This window comes from Balaenoptera ricei, chromosome 1 (genome assembly GCF_028023285.1).
Source record: "Balaenoptera ricei isolate mBalRic1 chromosome 1, mBalRic1.hap2, whole genome shotgun sequence".
Lineage (NCBI taxonomy): Eukaryota > Metazoa > Chordata > Mammalia > Artiodactyla > Balaenopteridae > Balaenoptera > Balaenoptera ricei.
In genome coordinates, this window is record NC_082639.1 from 114,280,350 (window position 1) to 114,299,512 (window position 19,163).

Consider the following 19,163-nt stretch of genomic DNA (forward strand, 5'->3'; position numbering starts at 1 on the left):
CATAAATGCACTTGGCATATTGCATACATGGGAATTTGTGTCTCTAAACTTGGACTTGTGCTAATGTGCCTTGGGGTAAGTTCATAATTACAGTGCTGTTCATCTTTCCTATCGTCAGCTGTAACCATCTGTTAAACTAGGAATCAAATGATTCCTTTAGAGCCTTGGCTTGATCAGTGATTCTTCTTTTTTTCTTTTGGCCACACCGTGTGACTTGTGGGATCTTAGTTCCCCAACCAGGGATTGAACCCACGACCTCGACAGTGAGAGTGCAGAGTCCAGTGGTTAACGGGACTGCCAGGGAATTCCCTCAGTCAGTGGTTCTTAAGGGTAGAGAGAATGGCAGTGCTATCACCTGAAATTTCAAAATACATCCCCCCTTACCCTTCTGAGAATCACTGTTACATGAAAATTTAAGATCAGTAATGTGTTTGGCATGATACACTTCTCACACTCTTTGCCCTTTATCATTCTCACCTGCAGAAGGGGGTCTCGGCATTAGAAAACATTATGCCACGAAAAGAATACTATTGGAAGAGTATGTGTTTTGTTATACGTATGCTCCACTCTGAAGAGCCTTAATACCCAAGGCAAAACAGGACTTGCTGATTGCTATTTCCATAGTAATCTGCAATGGGGCTTATCTGTCATCAGTTGGATGAAGCCTGGGAACAGAGGGGGCAGAGAAAGAGGGGATTAAAGTACAGGGATCCCCAGGACTTCCCTGGTGGTACAGTGGTTAAGAATCCACCTGCGAATGCAGGGGACATGGGTTCGAGGCCTGGTCCAGGAAGATCCCACATGCCACGGAGCAACTAAGCCTGTGCTCTAGAGCCCATGGGCCACAACTACTGAAGCCTGCGTGCCTAGAGCCCATGCTCTGCAACGAGAAGCCACCCAATGAGAAGCCCGTGCACCACAATGAAGAGTAGCCCCCCCTCGCAGCAACAAAGACCCAATGCAGCCAAAAATAAATAAATAAATTTATTTTTAAAAAAATAATAAAGTACAGGGATCCCCAGGCACCTTGCAGGGTGAGCTGGGCTCTGACCAGGAAGTGTGATAAGAGAAAAGATTAAGAAAATGTCTGCAAGGTCCTCTGGTCTCCAGGTTCTTCCTGGTGAGCTGAAGTGAGACTGAGCTCTTCCCAATGCTGGACTGAGGACACTTGAGTGGGGGGTGAAGTGGAGCATAAAAGCCAGTTGCTACTCACATGGATGGACCTAGAGATTATCACACTAAGTGAAGTAAGCCAGAAAGGGAAAGACGAATACCGTATGCTATCACTTACATGTGGAATCTAAACTATGACACAAATGAACTTATCTATGAAACAGAAACAGACTCAGAATAGAGAACAGACGTGTGGTTGCCAAGGGGAAGCGGGGTGGGGAAGGGATGGATTGGGAGTTTGGATTAGCAGATGCAAACTGTTATATATAGTATGGATAAACAACAAGGTCCTACTGTATAGCACAGGGAACTATATTCAATATCCTGCGATAAATCACAATGGAAAAGAATAAGAAAAAGAAATGTGTATATACATGTATAACTGAATCACTTTGCTGTACATCAGAAATTAACACAATATTGTAAATCAACTATACTTCAATAAATTACGAAGCCAGGTACCCTAAAACTTGAACTCAAATGAGAATTTCCCACATATCTTCTAGTTTACTGATCACAATGTAATTAAGACTCGCCTTCATTTCAGTTAAGACTTGTATCCCGTTTTTGGTGTAGCCTTCCTAGATTACTCCCACTTAGAGGTGTGTAAGGATGCCTAGTACCTCTTTGTGAAGTGTCACGGACACCACATATGTTGGGTTCAACAGGAACCAACTTGCTCAGAGCTCAACAGCTGCCTGTGCAAGCAGATCCTGTAGCGCAGGACACAACAGCAAGACCACGTCTGGGGTCCGGTTTGGCTGCAGGAAATTCCCTTCTATAGGCAGCCATGACTGTGACTCTGGCCCCTGGAGCCAAACTAGCCACTCAAGAGGGCACAAGCCTTGGTGTATACGTGGAGTCTGCGTTCTCTCAAGACAGAGTGCAGTGATCCCAGACACAAGGTCAGACCTGTGATTCACCTTCCCAACATGAGGGTGTATACCACCGAGGAAGGGCTGGCGGGAGCGACCAGGCTGGCGTCATCAAGCACCCTTCCTCCCCGGCTCCATCCCTCCCGCATGCCCACTCTCTGAGTCACTCTCCTGGTCACATACCCTCTGTGTGAAGGTGTTCGCATGGCTTGGGGTGTCACTTTAGGTGTGCTCGTTGATTTGTGGTAGGGACGAGGACAAGGCAGCAGAGCACATGGGCTACACACAAAAGGCTTGGTCAGCGCTTCTTGATGACTTCCAGCAAACCAGGGCCCAGTAAGTGTCATTCACACAGACCCTGGACCCCCTATCAGAATTACAGCTCTACAGGATCCTGTGACAAAGCTATTTAATGTGAAGTTATAAAGAAAACATCACACAATTGTTTTTCCTTTATAAAAATTTATCAAGGGAGTAATCTGAGTCTTAAGAGGCTTGGTTTAGCAAAGTAAAAGACTAAAAACCATTAAAACACTTTAAATTCTTCTTTAACCTACCAAGTGGGGTCTAAATTAAATAAATCCTCTATCACTTTAGGAAAGAGGCTGCTTTCCTAAATCAGAAAAATTGATTTCCAAGTCACACTCTCTTACCTCTACTGCCCTGTAACCCTAAGAACTAAACCTCACCAGGGATGGCTCCTCTGGAAGTCAAGGTGGAAAGAACAGGTGATATCCCGACACAGACTGGATGTAGACTCTGAGCCAAAAGAAGTCTGAGAGATGAACTGTGATCATACAAGTTATCATCCAACAGGATACTTTTGGGAAGTTCAACACGGTGCTGCTAATTACTTGAGAACAAAAGGCATAAAATGAGACACATGGTCACCCTAGTGATAAGGCAGTTTGGGAAACTACACTTCCCAGTATGCCCTGCCCCTTGAAAGTCAAAAGGCTTTTTCCCAGGAGCAAAGCACCCTGGGACCCATGGTTAGCACCATTTAAGAGGTAAACAGCCTATAGGGCTGGGTTCTGACATGGAGCCTGCCTCCTTCCATGGAACACTTAACAACACCTGAGGTGAAATTTTAATGGCTATTAAGTCTGGGGTGGAGCCTCACTCTCCCCAACAACTCTAGTTTCCAAAGGTGTAGAGCTGGTAGAGCTGTGCACTGGTCCACTGCCCTGTTCTCCCGGGTGTGGCGCTGCCTGCCTCTGCCTCCCCACATCACCAGTGTCCCCACTGGCACTAGTCTTTTGGGGGATTCTTGGCCAGGTGCTGTTCCCACTCAACTTCAACCAACTTGTACAGCTCCATGGTGGCCTGGGCATCTTCCACAGAGGAATGTCCGCTTTTCCCAACCTGAGGGAAGGAAGAAAAAGGAGGAAGAAAAGAGCATGAAGCTACAAGAGACTGTTTCTTCCTTCCCTTCCCAACTGGCTCCCTCCAACCCACTGATGCTGCTGCTTCTGCAGTTAGCGGGCTACAAAGGTAGACCTCTGCTGAGGCCCTACTCCTTATCTAATTTCAGGGGTTCAACTCCTATGCTACTGTCTGCCTCAATCCCTTCTGTAGCAACATGTACATACCATATTGTTCTACATTCTTCTGCAGAGGCAGAACAAACCAGATCACAAACAGGCCTTCTGAGTCTTCCATCTTCCCCAGTTCCTTAACTGATCTGTATATGACATGTGTCTACAGCCTCATGCCAGGCAGGCCATCCCCTCTTTGACTGCCAAACATATGAAATACATAAGAGCCTCTTGCATTCACTACATGGTCTTTTAGACCACCACAACTACCTGCTTTCTACTTTTCTTAGTTAGGGTTTTATCCCCACTTTCAGGCTTTTTTCCTTTTCCAAGTATCCTTTGGAACACTCCGTGAGGTAGAGAACAGGAATAGTTATCCCTATGTAGAGATGGACCCCTTTGCCCAAAGCTCTTCCCATCAGAGCATCCCACCCAGATCTCTCTACAACCAGAGGAATTTGAGGGTCAGAGCCTGGAGAGGCAGCAGGAGAGCCTTCAGTGTCCAAGCTACAGGTCTGGCAGCATTTGGGAAGACGCTACCTGGATGTCCCGGCTCAGCAGCTTCTTGGTGAGATGCTTCAGAGACATGGTTGCATTCTCTGGGCAGTCGGCCTTACGGTTGAGGAGGGGGATATGGGAGGTGTCTCGGGTGAGGGACTTAGGGTGAAAATACTGAAGGGCTTTGAAGTCGTTGTGGATGGCATGCCCCACCACTATCTTCCCTGTGATAATCTTCAAGATCTGAAACAGGCATGGAAGAAGAGGTGGTGAGGAACAGGATTCAAAGATGTAGCCCCTGCATCTTAAAAGCCCAACATGGCTGTCTAAGTCCTTCTAGGTTCTTTCCACCAATTGCCCACCTGCCTCATCCTTGAAATGCCCTCTTCCACAAGTTTTCTTTCACCTGAAATCTATCTCCTCTCCCCAAGATAAAAGTAGGTATTTTCTATGGTGTAACCCTGTTTGGATTTACATCAGCAGTGGCTCCTTATCTTCACATTAATTTCTATCCCAATGTGATGTTCATGTAACTACGTAGTTCAGTCCTGGCTTGATACTTGAAGTTCTTTAACTATGATCATTATGTTGGCCTTAGACACAGGCTGGGACAAATGTTGTTAAAGATGGGCTCCAGGAAGGTAATGGAAGCCCCAAATTATGTGCAAATAGATATGCATATGTTTGTCGGTTTTTTGGTTTTTTTTTTGGGGGGGGGGAATCCATGGCTTTCATCAGATTCTCAAAGAGCCTACAAGCCATAAAAGATTAAGAATTGGGAGTTCCTTGGCAGTCTAGTGGTTAGGACTCGGCACTCTCACTGCCTGGGGCCGGGGTTCAATCCCTGGTTAGGGAACTAAGATCCTGCAAGCTGTGAGGCACAGCCCCCCGCCTCAAAAAAGAAAAACATTAAGAATCATTTATAGACTAAGGATGCAGAGGGAAGTGATCAAGTGACCATGCTTATGCTGCTTCAACAAAATATCAGTCCCACCGCTTTATAGCTCCTCCTGCTCATAACCAGAGGGTATTTACCAGCTGGTCAGGAACCTTATTCACACTATTCTTGGAAACAAATAATTTCTCACCATTTCAGAATCTTAAACCATAAGGACATACTGCCAATGAGGATAACTACAGAATATGTCATGGGCTCTGAAGGCCATTACCAAAATGGGGTTCCAAACAGACTGTGAACAAGAGCAACAGGCCTGGAATCAATGCCTGGCCTCCCAATGGGACCCCTTGGAAGGGAAAAGACTCATTTGAATGTACCTTAGTCTCATACCCCAGCTTGGGCACTGGTTTTTATGATGAAAGCCAGATATAGTCCAATCAACTTGGTATTTAGTTGCTCCTAACTTCACCTGCAGTTTACTGACCACTAACACCTTTACTTTGTATTAATTTCAACATATAGCCTTCCTTAAAGCTGAGTGGATTTGCTGTTTCAGACCCACCCCATCTTCTGCTTCTCCCAAGCCTTTGCTCAGCTATGCCTCTGGTGCACAGGATGTTCTTCAACTCTTCAAGTTCTTTCTAAAATCCAGCTGTTCCACCTCTGATGAAATTCCTCCAACTGACTGCTCTGGCATATGAGGAATTATTGGAACAGTGTGTGCCTAGATAAGGCAAAGAATGTGGAGCTGAAATTACAAAGTGGACCACAGGCGCCCTCTGGAGGCCTTCCAAGACCAGCAGGCTCCCTTCCCCTTCACATTTGCCAGCTCACTCTCCTTTCCTGTTCATTTGTTGTGTCTCCAGTATTCAGCATAGGACTTACAGTGGCTAGGTTTGCTCAGTGAGTGAGATGAGAACCCCAGCATATCAGCCCTGTGTCTTTTATCCCCTCCACTGCAGGCTACCTGTTCCAGTTATACAAATATGCCCCAGCTCCTTCTGTCAATATTCTGCCTTCCCCTACCACCAACTTTCCACATTGCCACAGGCTACTTCTTGCTTGGGAAGCCCTCTCCACCTCTCTATTCTCAACCCTAGACCCCACCTCTACAAGGCATTCTCAAATTGAGCCCTTTCCCCCTGGCACTCATGCCTGTTGCTCTGTCCATCACTGGCTGTTATTTCTCTAGCAGATTCCCGGTTCTCCAGATGAGGATTCCACTTGGGACCTAAAAGATCTTAACTAATAAAGTTCGTTACACCAGCTAATTGTGACTTTCCAGACTCTCACCACTCCTTATCCCAGCAGAAAGCCTTCTTCATCTGCTCCTCCACCCATTCCATCCCTCCCTCCGCAATCCTCTGGCGCCTTCCCGGGGTGATATTCTTTGCAGAAAAATGATTTGGACCTCTCCCTACCCACCCCGCTGCTACCACCGTCTCCCATGCCTCTCACCTGGCTCCGAGCAATCTTGAAGGGAGTAGCATTCACCATGTGCTGCTTCCGGATACCGCTCCATCTGGTCCGGTAGTCCACAATGTGGCAGGGGGGAAGGATATACTCATCATAAAGCACATCTCCGCTATAGCTGACAATGCTGCATCGAGCCAAGGAACTGACATGCCCCTTGGGTCCTGTGCCCACCATCTCACAGTCAATTGCCACCATCTTCGTTGGCATCTTCTGGGATGCTCCAGGGTATTTATTCTCTGAATGAGCTTGGGTGGAGATCTGTGGGGCAGTCTTCTGAGGAGGGTTCTTCTGGGAGCCCTTCTTCTGGGGGCGAATTGGGAGGCTCTTAATCTTTGGTAGGGCACTCTGGAACTCCCCCAGCAAATCTACTTTAGCCACAACAGAACCAGCTTTCTGTGAAGGAGCAGGGGTCAGCCAAGGCACTGCAGCTTTCTTGTCCAGGGACTGCTCTGACCCACTGCTGGAAGCAGCAGTCTTCTTTTTTGGAAGGGGAGGGGGCTTCCAAGTGCCATCCACCTTGCGAGTGTCCCCTTTCTTTGAAGGTTCTGAGTGCAACTTAGGGACCTTGTTAGGGGGCTGCTGCTTCTTATTCAGAAAGCCTTTCCGTTCCAAGAGCCGCCGCTTCTTGACAAATTTTTGGTGCTTGGCATTCCCTTCTAATGCCTTTCTGGGGGGAGGTTCGCCAAAATCCAGATTGAGGAGTAAGGTAGACATGATGACGGTGGATGGTGGGAGAACAGTTGGGAAAAACAGCTTACCAATGAGAGGATGGACAACTCATCCTCTGCTGAATCCCATAGGCCAACATCTGGAGGTTTGTAGTATACCCTGGGGAAGAAAGTGATCCTGATAACGGAATCCATAGGCTTGGGAACCAGTAAGATAAGACCCATCTTCGTAGGACTTAAAAGAGAGGAAAGACATCAGAGTAACCTCTCAGATAATGTGAAATGTGAAATGATGGAAGGAGGACTTCCTTCTGAACCAGGAAGCCTGGGTTCCAGGGAAGCCCCACAATTCTCCAGCAGTATGGTATTAGGAAGGCCATTTCCCCTCTCTAGATCTCAGTCTCATTTGTAAACTGAGGGGGTTGCAGGGCCAACCAGCTGAAACTCTTGTGATCTGGAACGCCAGAATAGGTGAGCTCTATCATTTGCCCAGGGAAGAAACGTCTAAGTATGCTCGAAGGCAGTCACAGATTTGGCATAGTTGACCTCTGAATTACCCAGCGCGGGACCCAAGGACAGAGATACAAATTCAGGCACCCATTTCCCTCGTCTCCACGTGGGGGAAATCTCCACATGCATCTCACTCAAGTCCTTCTCCCAAGAAAGGACCTTTGACAACACATATTAGCGGAGGGGAAAACCGAGGCTGGGGACAGCACACTCTGGGCGTCCACGCCACGGAGCCAGTTTCCCACGCTCACACACCTACCTCCCAGATGGGCCCCGCTAAGACCGGAAGTGCCAGGAGCCGGATGCGGAAATTGGCGCGCGTCGGCGAGGCCCGAGCCGGCAGGCTCGCGGATTGGAACGCGCCGGAGGCCGGGCCCGCGTACCCGCAGAGCCCCTGCCTCCGGGAGCGAGGCCAGGGATTCCTAGTGCGTGAGAAGCGGCAGCGGCGGCTGCGACGGAGGGGGCGGCGTGGGTGGGGGCGGGGGCGGGATGCGCTCCCCGGCCCCTCTAGCCCGGTGGAGGTACAATTCGAAGGTGTGCGGAGGCCGCTACAAACTGGCACTGCAGCGCGCCGGAGGCCCTGGGCCTCACTTCCGGTAGAAGAGGGAGGTGTACGGGAAGGGGCGGGATCTGGAGGCGGGACCTGGAACTTGGCCTGCCCCACTCCGTGAGGTGGTCGCCGCGGCACGCCTCTGTGGCGTCACTGCGCTGGCACCGCCTCCCGGTTTGCATCCAATGCTGACAGCTTCGGGCTGTGGGACGTCGCGGCCTGTGACGTCAGGAGGGCGTCTCAAGTCTTCAACCCCAACCTCGAATCCCGGAAAGGCAGCGTCTGGGACCGGATTCTGAGCGCTTTCTTCCGGTCCTGCAGAGCTGAGCCCAGCCCGGGTACCGGACCCGCGTGGCCCTGACCCAGGTTCCCTCCTTCACTGCATTCTCCCTCCCCGCGCCACCGGCTGGGCCCCGGAATGCCGGGGGTCTCCGCCCGTGGCCTCTCTCACGAAGCGAGGAGGCAGCTAGCTGTGAACCTCACCCGGGTCGTGACGCTCTACCGTTCCATTCTGGACGCCTACATCATCGTGAGGCCACAGGGTTGTGGGTGGGGTGCTCCTGGTTATGTGGGTGGCTCCCTAGCCACGACAGGGGAAGAATGTAGAGAGTTAGCTTCTGATCTCTTTTCTAATATGTTTCTTCAGTCTTTTGTACAAGAAAGGGTTAAAGCTGGGGCAGCCCCCCCACCTCCTTTTTCTTTCAGATGACCTAAATATTAATAGTTTTAGCATCTAGGTTGGTTTTCTAACCTTCTCAAGTCCAAAGTAATAAAACGCATGGACATTTGAGCCATGCTGCTGCAGCTACGTTGAACTCTCCCAGGAACATGTGAGGTGTTTCAAGAACACACATGTTCATTCATTCAAGCTTTGAATAAATTCCTGGCTTTGCAGTGTAATGGACAATTCCAACTTTGGAGTTGACAGACTTGGACTAGAATCCTGCCTCCCCTATTGTGTTAACCTTAGGCATTAAAAAAAACATTCCTCCTAGCCCCAGTTCCTGAGTCGTAAAATGGATCTCTTTTTGAAGGATCATTGTGAAGAATAAATGAGATGATGTATAAATGGCACCAGCATCCACTGAATTGTTCAGCTCCCAAACCCAGAAGCCATCCTCGATTCAGCTCTTTTCTTCATTGATCTACGATCCAGCCCTTCAACAAGTCCTATTGGTTCAACTTCCAGAATAGATACCAAATTCACCCATTTGTCTCCATTGCCATTGCTACCACCCTAGGACAAGCCAACATCATCTCTCTCCTGGACTACTTCCTAACTGATCTCTGTGTTTGCTTCCTCTCCTCCATACCCAGTTCCTCACAAAACAGCCAGATTAATCTTTTAAAAATGTAAATCTCACCAGGACACTTCCTTGCTTGTTAGGTTCTTTGATGAAATTGTAATTCTTTACCATTACCTATAAAACCCTACATGATCTGTCCCCTGCTCCCTTTTAAACCCCAACACATTTCATTCTCTCCCACATTCACTGTACTACACTGGGTCTTTGCACTTACTGATCTGCCTGGAATGTCTTTCCTCCACAGAAAGGCAATTGAGTAGGGTGGTTAAGAGCAAGAACTCTAGAGTCAAATTGGTTTCAAATCCCAGCTGTGCCACTTACTAGCTTTTTGACTTAGAGTACTTAATTGCTGTACTTTGGTTTCCTTATCTGTAAAATGGGGGATAAAAATAGTACTATCTCATAGGGTAATTGTGAGGATTAAATGCATTGATATACGTAAAATGTTTCAGACAGTGCCTGGCATATTATAGTATTCTGTAAGTGTTTTTTTTTTTTTTTTTTAAAGTTTATTTATTTTTTGGCTGTGTTGGGTCTTTGTGGCTGCACGTGGGCTTTCTCTAGCTGTGGCGAGTGGGGGCCCCTCTTAATTGCAGTGCGCAGGCTTCTCATTGCGGTGGCTTCTCTCGTTGTGGAGCACGGGCTCTAGGCATGCAGGCTTCAGTAGTTGTGGCACGCAGGCTCAGTAGTTGTGGCACACGGGCTTAGTTGCTCCGCGGCATGTGGGATCTTCCCGGACCAGGGCTTGAACCCGTGTCCCCTGCCTTGGCAGGCGGATTCTTAACCACTGTGCCACCAGGGAAGCCCCTGTAAGTGTTTGCTATTACCTGAATTTTAAAAAATTGAGATAGAATTGACATTTTAGTTTCAGGTGTATAATATAGTGATTCGTATTTGTATATATTGTGAAATGATTACAGTAAGTCTAGTTAATATCCATCACCATACATAGCTACATTTTTTTCTTGTGATGGGAACTTTTAAGATCTACTCTCAGCAACTTTCAAGTATACAATACTTGCAAGTATACAATACAGTATTATTTACTATAGTCACTATGGTGTACATTACATCTCCATGACATTTATTTTGTAACTGGAGGTTTGTACCTTTTGACCCTCCTCACCCATTTTACCCACCCCCACCCCCTGCCTCTGGCAACCACTGTCTGAATTTTTTTACATGTGCTGTTTCCTGTTCATTCAAGTCTCAGCTCAAGTGTCACCTTCTCAGACAAGTCTTCCCTCATCACTCTATCTAAAATAGTACTCAAACTCTCCATTGTTACTGTTTTATTAGTGTTTTATTGTCTATGTGGCATTTGATGTTATCTGAAATAACTTTTTAAAATGTAAGCTCTGTAAGAGCAAGGATCTTGTCTGTCTGCTTCATTGTTTGTATTCCCTGAGCCTAGGATAGAACTTGGTGCCTAACCAAAGCTCCAGAATTTGTGTTGAATAAATGAATGAATAAAAATATATTCTGGCAGGGAATTCCCTGGTGGTCCAGTGGTTAGGACTCGGCACTTTCACTGCCAAGGGCCTGGGTTCAATCCCTGGTCGGGGAACTAAGATCCCACAAACCACACAGCTCGGCCAAAAAAAAAAAAAAAACAACCCCAACATTCTGACATATATAATGTCTGGCACATCTAACGGTAGGTTACTAGATGGTAACACAAATACTGGGTGTCAGTCACTGTGGTGTTGAGGACGCAGATGTGAAGCCACCATCCCTGCCCTTTAGTTGAGTGGAGGAAACAGACACATAAATAAGTGGGGACACTGCTAAAAGGAGAGGTGTGTCCAGAATGCAATTTGGGCTCAGAGGAAGGAGGGGGAGGCTAGAGCAGGTTTCAGAGAAGAGATGACAGCCAATGGGTAGAGGCGCCTGCTAGTTGCAGCCAGTGGCCATGTGTTGAGTGGGGCGGGGAAGAATGGGAAGAGTAGTAGCCTGTTGATTGCTTCTCCCTTTCCCCTACAGGAATTTTTCACAGACAACCTATGGGGCACACTCCCTTGCTCGTGGCAGGAAGCCCTGGATGGACTGAACCCGCCACAGCTGGCCACACTGCTGCTGGGGATGCCTGGGGAAGGGGAAGTGGCCAGGTACGGGCAAGAGGGACCTGTGTTGGGGGACTCGGTGCTGAGCCCTGCAGGGAGCCATTGCTCAGAGTCTCACAAGGGCCTCCTGGGTTGTAAACTGGCACACTCAGGATGCAATGGGACTATTCACTGGGGGCCTGGGTGGGCTATCTCAGGTACAGGTCGGTGTGGCCACTCACCCTGCTGGCCCTGAAGTCCACAGCCTATGCCCTGGCTTTTACCCGGACGCCTGGGTTTCAGACCCCCTCAGAGTTCCTGGAGAACCCCAGCCAGAGTTCCCGACTGACAGCTCCATTCCGGAAACATGTCAGGCCCAAGAAGCAGCATGAGATTCGGAGGCTGGGAGAGGTGAGGAGATGGCTGGGGTATAGGTGGTATCTGGGAGCCTGGGGACTCCTTAAGCCTATGGGTTACAAAGGTGTGGGCACCTTATACCACCTGCAGGACCAGAGGCCCTAGAAGGTCCCTTCCTTGGCAGATACACTATAATCATATCTTCATCCTTTTGCCGGGTTGTTTGGTGGCTATATTTGAATCACTGGCTTAGTTTTGTTCTGATAACCTTCACAATCTGCTCATGGCCTCACAGCAGGGCTCTTCTTCTGTGGAGGAGACTGAATCACTAGCCTGAGAGGAGCAAAGACAGTAGCCTGAGCCTGGGGTCAGCACACCCCATTGTGGTTTCCATGTCTCTTGTCTCTTCCCTCTACCCATCTTCCTCTGCCATCTTCAGCTCCTCCACCCTCATTGTGGGTGTTTGCCCTGGGAGCCAACACCAATGGCCAGGAGACCTTTGTTCCCTCCTCTTTCAGTTGGTGAAGAAGCTGAGTGACCTCACAGGCTGCACCCAAGTTGTGGATGTAGGCTCAGGCCAGGTGAGCCAGACCCCTAATGTTCTGGTTTTCTGTCATGGGGATAGAACAGCTGGAAGACAGGTTATCAGGCCACAGGCCCAGGGAGGCAGGTGCTAAGGAGTGGTAGAAGTAAGCTGGGCAGAATTTAAGCCTTCTGGGGGCCTAGGACCCAGGTGTCCAAACCACAGATAGGGAGGGGGACAGTGGAGAGGACACTGAACGGGGCTGTCTCCACCCTCCCTCTCGGGACTCCAGGGCCATCTCTCCCGCTTCATGTCCTTGGGGCTGGGGCTGATGGTGAAGAGCATTGAAGGGGATCAGAGACTGGTGGAGAGAGCCCAGCGCCTAGACCAGGAGCTCCTGCAGGCTCTGCAGAAAGAGGAGAAGCGGAACCCACAGGTAGACCAGCCCTTCCTGCAGCCAGGACCGTGATAGCAGGGTCTGCTTGGCTGGAATTGGGCACCAAGGCTGAATTCCCTCTTTTAAGTTTCTCAGCTTGAGATGGTGTGTCCTTATTTCTGCTACCCCTTTCCCAAGGTCCCTCCTTCACCGAAGCCTCCTCATATCTTAAAGGCACCTTCTAGTTAAAAAGTGCTTTCTACACCGATACGTTCTTCTCACAGCCACCTGTAAAAAGTGGCCAAATGAGGAAGCTCAGAGATGAAAAGACCTGCAGTTACTAATGACAGACCCAGAATCTATCCCATCTCCTGATTTAAAGTCCCACTTTCTCCTCTGCCCCAGTTTCTCTCCCACCTTCCTCCTTGGGAAGGAACTCAAGAGGACAGATCCGTTCCCGTGGCTTGAGGTGGCACGGGGACGGGAAACCGGCTTCCCATCTGCCTCTGTTCTGTCCTGCCTCCACAGGTGGTCCACACTGGCCCTCGCCACCGCCCCCACCACGTGGTTAGGTGGGTAGACCCCACGGCCCTGTGTGAGGAGCTTCTGCTTCCAGTGGAGAACTCACCTCAGAGTGAGGCCCGCTTGCTGCTGACAGGCCTCCATGCCTGTGGGGATCTGAGTGTTGCCTTGCTGAGGCACTTCTCCTGCTGCCCCGAGGTGGCGGCCCTGGCCTCAGTGGGCTGCTGTTACATGAAGCTGAGTGACCCCGGTGGCTACCCACTGAGTCAGTGGGTGGCTGGGCTGCCTGGCCGTGAACTGCCCTACAGGCTACGGGAGGGGGCCTGCCACGCCCTGGAGGAATACGCTGAGCGGCTGCAGAAAGCAGGCCCTGGCCTCCGAACCCACTGCTACCGGGCAGCACTGGAGACGGTCATCCGGCGTGCCCGGCCCGAGCTCCGTCGGCCAGGCGTGCAGGGGATCCCCAGGGTCCACGAGCTCAAGATTGAAGAGTGAGGCTGGGGAGTTGGGGGGGCGTGAGGAGGGGGGCGTCACCTACTGGAGGTATGATTCCCCTCCCACCCTCAACTGTTAGCATGTCCTGAAGAAAATCTAAATGTGCTGGGAGGAGGGGAGTGATTTTGAGTTCTGAGGCAGCTTCAAACTTTCTTTAAAAGGCAGTTGTCACTCTTTTATCAAGTTTTTGAAATGCTAAAAATATGGCTAAATTGGACAGATTTGGCTGAAAACAAATTTTTGGATTGATTTGCTATTGGACAGACAGCTCACAGCCAGAAAAACATTTAAAAATGCACCTTACGGTGGCAAATCTGTTACAGCTGGAATTGAATTAGGAATGGACAGTTTGAATGGGGGAGGAGGGTTCTAAAACCAAACTGAGTGCTGTCTGTGGCTGACCCCACAGATACGTGCAGCGGGGGCTACAGCGGGTGGGGCTTGACCCCCACCTGCCACTGAATCTGGCTGCCCTTCGGGCCCACCAGGCCCAGGAGAACCGTGTGGTGGCCTTCTTCAGCCTGGCCCTGCTGCTGGCCCCGCTGGTGGAGACACTGATTCTACTGGACCGGCTGCTCTACCTTCAGGAGCAGGGTGAGGGTGGCCAAAGCAGGGACCCAGGGCCAGAGGGGCTGGAGTTCTAGGGCTCTCCTTCAGGTCCCGGCCCCTGCACTTGCCAGGACTAGGTTCCTCGCTGTGGTGATTCTCAGACCAGCTGCTTCAGAGTCAGATGGGGGGGAGGGGAACTTGTTAATGCAAATTCCTACTGAATCAGCCTGTGGTGGTACCTCCCTGAGGTGCATTTTAAGCCAGCATCCCAGGCACTGAGAACCTATGATGTGCTGCAGACTGCCTCCTCCCGAGTCAGTGTCTTGGGCACTCATGTTCCTGGAGAGAGCTGGGTCTCCTTAGACCCCCTCGAGCCTCCCCCATGGGGAAAAGGGGCTATGCCTACAGGCTAAGCAGGAAGTGGCTAAGAGTTTGTTTCATTTCTCCCCTTCTGAGTAGCCCTGCCTTTCTCATAGGCTTCCATGCTGAGCTTCTGCCCATCTTCAGCCCCGAACTCTCTCCGAGAAACCTGGTTCTGGTGGCCACCAAAAGGCCTCTGGGTGAGACCTTCTCTGTTCTGGAGACTGAAGACAGCTGACACAGCCTGAGGAAGGGCATATCTCCGACCCCATCTGTAACTGCCAGGTACCACACTGGGTGGCGGAGTCTTCACCTCCTCAGCCAGAGAACCAGCATCCTCCGTGGAATCCTGGTTCCCTACAAACCTTCAGCTTCATACCCTTTCTCTCCCTCTGTGTGTTATGTAATATTATGCAAAAACTTATTTTTAATTTATTAAAAAATTGAAATCTTTACTTCTCTATCATTTCTATTAAGTATAGAAAAGGACAGACATGCACCCTCCCTACCGTATCCTGCAGGGGTGCTACATTAGGTCTCACATCCCCAATCCCCACTGTCTTCCCTAACAGGTAGCACCCTGTTACTCAGAGGTCTCCATGGAGGGAAGCTGTCTCTCCCTTAGATCTCCATCCCAGAATCTGCAGGCCCTGCCCTTTGGGAGGACCACCTTAAGGCTGGCTAACTTCTATCCAGGTTTTGTCATAACATCAGGACAGATGCTCCCTCCCTCAGTCCCTGAAACAGGGGTTAGGGGTGCCAGTCTACCAAAAGACAGCAGCTGCACACAGAGGACCCAAGGCTCTTTATTAGAGTCTGAAGAAGAGGTGGTCCCAACCTTCAAGGCTAAGACAAGGAGGGGAGAAGCAGCTCTCCCCAGACTCAATACCAATAGACTTTCTTATGTCTCCGTGTCTCCTGGATCCCCATCGCCTCCATTACCTCCTCCTCCAGTGTCTTTAGACTGGGCACATAGGTTTTTGCTAGAGCATCTTCCACTGATGTGTCTTTGGGGCCATCTGTTGAGCCGAGGAAAGAAGATGGGTGGGAAGGCTTCTTAACATCCCTGACTCCCACTCCTCCCACCCCCCTCTTCTTGCCGCCTCACCCAGCCTCACCAATCCATGTTTCAGGGACGATGCCATCAGCTCTGGGAAATTCAGGTTTAGGGATAATTCTTCCTGATCTTGTGGAGACTCGTACCCGCTCTCCTGCCTCAGTGAATCTCCACTCCACCTCAGTGGGTTTCCTAGGGGATAGAAGAAGTGAGGCCAGTCAGGGAGTTAGGTCTCCCTCCTATGTTCCAACCCGAAAAGCAGTGACTAAAAACACTAAGGTCACCATCTTGTTTCTCTGCCACCCCTGCACTGGGGTTTCCTATGGGGGGTCATGTCCATGAGATGGCCCCTCTCAATTTCCAGCACATCCAACCCACCACTCCCTTTGGATAAATATGGTTAATAGCTGTGTGGACTCAGAGGGCAAGAAACCCTCGGACCAGAGCCCCATGTGCTTGCCTGTCCACAGGATCCACAAGTTTGACCTGGTTGTGGAGCAACGGTGCTTCGCTGGGGATCATGGTTCCCCGGTAATCCACGGTCTTGCCAATATAGCGGTAATGCTGTCCAAAAGAGGAGGGGGCTATCAGAACCCAGGAGGTGTGAAGGGGGCTTGTCTACCACAACTCGGAGCATTCAGCCCAAGTTGAAAAGTAAAAGGTTCAGTTGTCTCACCATCCCCTCGGCCAGTCTCTGGCCTCCCTGTGCTGCTCTTAATGGACAGGGACGGATGGCACAGGCTTCCTGAGCGTCACCATCCTCACTCTTCACTTACTGTATTCAGCCCCTCCACGACCACCCAGTTTCGCTGCCGGATAACTTGAACCACTTTGCCTTGCTTCCCAGCGTCCTTGCCTTCTAGGATCTCTACCTGTGGGAAGAGATGACCGTCAGGGAGGGAGATCCTTGCCCAGGAGCACCCCGCCACCCTACCCCATGTGAGATTCTCACCCTGTCCCCATAGAACAGATGCCAGTCGTCATCAGAGATAGGTTCCACAGCCACCCGGCGCCGCCTAGTCCCTGGAGGGTTCTTCTTCTTGTCTGACAAGGAGCCTGGGCGGCTCATCCCATAGCGGTAATTGGGAGGCAGAGTGACCTTGGATGCCAAGGCCAGCAGAGCAGAGAGCCGCATGGCTGGAGGCTGTGAGAAATCCCCTGGCCGGCGAAAGACCCAGAAATCTTCCTAGTCAGCTGTGGGGTAGGACAGAAAAAAGGGGGCAAAGAAACAAGGGAAGCAACATTTTCTTAAGCACTTACTTCATGGCTCAATGGACTTGATCTTACTGAATCCTCACAAGATATTATCTTCGCTTTACAGATGACGATAGAGACTCAGAGAAGTTAAGTGACTTGTCAATGGTCATAAGGCTACTATGTGGGAGAATCAGCATTCAAAGCCACATATATCTGACTTCAAAGTCCAAAAATTCATTGAGGCCAGGGACCATGTTATCTAGATCACCCTTGAATCCAGCAGATCCCAGTAGGGCTTGGCATGTAGTAGGTACTCAATAAAAAGTTATTTAATAAACGCACCAACAGCAAGATGGAAAGAAAACAAGTAATGGACAAAACACTGACATAAAGCCAAAAAGCAGGCAGTTATAAGGTAAAACAAACAAACAGGTGGCAGAGATAAAAACTGGGATTAAAATGTGCCTACACAACGTCCAATTCCTAATCGCAATCAGGAAATAACCACTTCTCCCTAAGATAGTTTCTTTTCTAAAGGAAAAGGACCCAGAGCCAGACTCTAGGATTATAGGGTCCTACATTTCCAAACTAAGTATGTACTCTAAGCCTCCCAATTTTGGATAATGGACTAAACCAATAGGGCGGTGAGACAACTGAGGGCAAAAATAATAAGTGCTTGTTTGCTGAGCACTTGCTACCTTCCACTTGCCATGCTAAGTGCTTTCCTGTATCATCTCATTTAAGCCCAAGGACAACTGATGAAGGAAGTACCATTAACCTTGTTTCATAGCTAAGAATGAAGCCTAACTTCAAAGTACAATTAAAGTGCACTCTAATGACATTAAAAGCTCTGGACTGGGAATCAGACGACCTGGCTTCTAGTCCCTGCTCCACCATCAACTTATTCTGTGACCCTAGGCAACTTGACTTCTGAGCTTCAGTTTCATCATCCATAAAACTTTACAGGGTTGTTTCTGTCATTCGAGTTATTTTTAACATTTGAACAAAGCAAGGTACAGAATCATGTGGATACTATTATCCTTTCTTGGGTAAATTTAAAAATATATATTCTATCACAGACATAAATATTTACAAGAAGGCAACAGGGAACAAATAAAGTACTTGTTTTGGAGATGAGGAAGTTTGGGAGGGCTATTACTTTCCATCTTGTTCCTTTCCATAACGTTTGCATTTTCTAACCACGTACCTTTAAAATAATACATCAACTGGTTTATCTGAACAGTGAGATATCAGGTCATTTTTCTTCTCTATACTTTTCAATATGGAAAAGACCTAATATTATTCTTAATTAATGCTGGATGAATGTTAAGGGCCTTGGTGTTCCCATTCAGAATCAAAAAATGCTTACGGAGGACTACTATGTGAGAGGTCTAATGCTGGGAACTTCACTATTCCCAGCATTTGATCTTCACACTGCTCTCCGCGGGAGGTTGACAGGAGACGAGGAAACCAAGGCCCTGAGAGCTGGTGACTTGCCCTAGTTCATATGACTTGATAGAAGCAAAATTCCCTGGCGGTCCAGTGGTTAAGACTCTGCGCTTCCAATGAAGGACTGTAGGGGGCACGGGTTCCATCTCTGATGGGGGAACAAAGATTCCGCAGGCCGCACAGTGCGGCCAAAAAAAAAAAAAAAAAAAAAAAGCCAGCCCCCTAGATCTTTTCCTTTTTTCCCTCCAAACCCTGGAGAAGCTGGTGCCCTTCAGCAGTGGGGCTTTCATGGCGCGCTCTGGGGCGCCGTGCTAGGTAGTGAGGTAGAGCGTCTGCTCCCTCAGACCCCGGCTCCAAAGGCTCCGCCGGCCCCATCTTAGGTACGGGTGATGTCCATCTTCCAGCAGTCTTCAGCAACCACCCGCTCCGAGCTTCCGAAGCAGGGAGACCCCGGACGAGGCGACTGAGCCATGCCAGGGTAAAGGAAGGCCCTTCCCGCTCCCGCTCCCGGACCAGCCCAGAGGTGCCAAAACCTCCGGGCCACGCTGTCCTCACCTCCGCTTCCCGCTGAGCCCCGGAGCCTCCGTCAGTCCCCTATGCACGTGGGACCTAAGCCCCGCCCCACCGCGTCCCCCGGCTTTCTGGGAAAAGTAGTCTAATGGTACAATGGACGCGCAACAACGATCATCTAGCCTCTCTGCATGCTGGGAGTTGTAGTCCGCTGCTGCGAAGCAAGCGAGAAA

The 19,163-nt window shown here is 49.6% G+C and overlaps 3 protein-coding genes across 11 annotated transcripts; 1 reads left to right on the forward strand and 2 right to left on the reverse strand.

Moving 5' to 3' along the window:
• Positions 1-971: 971 nt before the first annotated feature.
• On the reverse strand, positions 972-8,237 carry ISG20L2 (interferon stimulated exonuclease gene 20 like 2). 2 transcript variants are annotated; one of them, XM_059934109.1, is made up of 4 exons: positions 7,896-8,237; positions 6,441-7,286; positions 4,127-4,327; positions 972-3,413 (listed from the first exon to the last, which is right to left on the reverse strand). In XM_059934109.1, exons 2-4 carry the CDS (start codon positions 7,170-7,172, stop codon positions 3,300-3,302), a joined length of 1,047 nt encoding a protein of 348 aa, XP_059790092.1. In that variant the 5' UTR covers positions 7,173-7,286; positions 7,896-8,237; the 3' UTR covers positions 972-3,299. The 2 variants fall into 2 exon arrangements, with proteins under 2 accessions (XP_059790092.1, XP_059790102.1); XM_059934119.1 differs by having other exon boundaries at positions 6,441-8,237.
• METTL25B (methyltransferase like 25B) lies at positions 7,925-15,172 on the forward strand. 7 transcript variants are annotated; one of them, XM_059934051.1, is made up of 9 exons: positions 7,975-8,061; positions 8,508-8,715; positions 11,477-11,601; positions 11,754-11,946; positions 12,411-12,473; positions 12,708-12,851; positions 13,320-13,804; positions 14,218-14,402; positions 14,834-15,172. In XM_059934051.1, the coding sequence occupies exons 2-9, from the start codon at positions 8,605-8,607 to the stop codon at positions 14,953-14,955; spliced, it is 1,428 nt and encodes a 475-aa protein (XP_059790034.1). In that variant the 5' UTR covers positions 7,975-8,061; positions 8,508-8,604; the 3' UTR covers positions 14,956-15,172. The 7 variants fall into 7 exon arrangements, with proteins under 7 accessions (XP_059790023.1, XP_059790054.1, XP_059790074.1 ...); XM_059934061.1 differs by lacking the exon at positions 7,975-8,061 and adding an exon at positions 9,221-9,362 and having other exon boundaries at positions 8,633-8,715; XM_059934040.1 differs by lacking the exon at positions 8,508-8,715 and having other exon boundaries at positions 7,925-8,061.
• A 333-nt stretch (positions 15,173-15,505) lies between these two features.
• On the reverse strand, positions 15,506-19,075 carry MRPL24 (mitochondrial ribosomal protein L24). 2 transcript variants are annotated; one of them, XM_059902341.1, is made up of 6 exons: positions 18,976-19,075; positions 16,727-16,968; positions 16,551-16,646; positions 16,235-16,338; positions 15,836-15,966; positions 15,506-15,736 (listed from the first exon to the last, which is right to left on the reverse strand). In XM_059902341.1, the coding sequence occupies exons 2-6, from the start codon at positions 16,907-16,909 to the stop codon at positions 15,600-15,602; spliced, it is 651 nt and encodes a 216-aa protein (XP_059758324.1). In that variant the 5' UTR covers positions 16,910-16,968; positions 18,976-19,075; the 3' UTR covers positions 15,506-15,599. The 2 variants fall into 2 exon arrangements, with proteins under 2 accessions (XP_059758324.1, XP_059758331.1); XM_059902348.1 differs by lacking the exon at positions 18,976-19,075 and adding an exon at positions 18,341-18,577.
• Positions 19,076-19,163: the final 88 nt, after the last annotated feature.

Excerpts from the sequence above, each read along its gene's own strand:
- ISG20L2 (XM_059934109.1), bottom strand. The coding sequence starts at position 7,172 with ATGTCTACCTTACTCCTCAATCTGGATTTTGGCGAACCTCCCCCCAGA. Across the intron at positions 4,328-6,440 it reads TCAAGATTGCTCGGAGCCAG|ATCTTGAAGATTATCACAGG; the intron begins GTGAGAGGCATG and ends TGCCTGTTTCAG. Across the intron at positions 3,414-4,126 it reads TGCTGAGCCGGGACATCCAG|GTTGGGAAAAGCGGACATTC; the intron begins GTAGCGTCTTCC and ends TCCTTCCCTCAG.
- MRPL24 (XM_059902341.1), bottom strand. The coding sequence starts at position 16,909 with ATGCGGCTCTCTGCTCTGCTGGCCTTGGCATCCAAGGTCACTCTGCCT. Across the intron at positions 15,967-16,234 it reads CTTGTGGATCCTGTGGACAG|GAAACCCACTGAGGTGGAGT; the intron begins GCAAGCACATGG and ends TCTATCCCCTAG. Across the intron at positions 15,737-15,835 it reads CGTCCCTGAAACATGGATTG|ATGGCCCCAAAGACACATCA; the intron begins GTGAGGCTGGGT and ends TCGGCTCAACAG.
- METTL25B (XM_059934040.1), top strand. The coding sequence starts at position 7,939 with ATGCGGAAATTGGCGCGCGTCGGCGAGGCCCGAGCCGGCAGGCTCGCG. Across the intron at positions 12,852-13,319 it reads AGGAGAAGCGGAACCCACAG|GTGGTCCACACTGGCCCTCG; the intron begins GTAGACCAGCCC and ends CTGCCTCCACAG. Across the intron at positions 13,805-14,217 it reads CACGAGCTCAAGATTGAAGA|ATACGTGCAGCGGGGGCTAC; the intron begins GTGAGGCTGGGG and ends CTGACCCCACAG.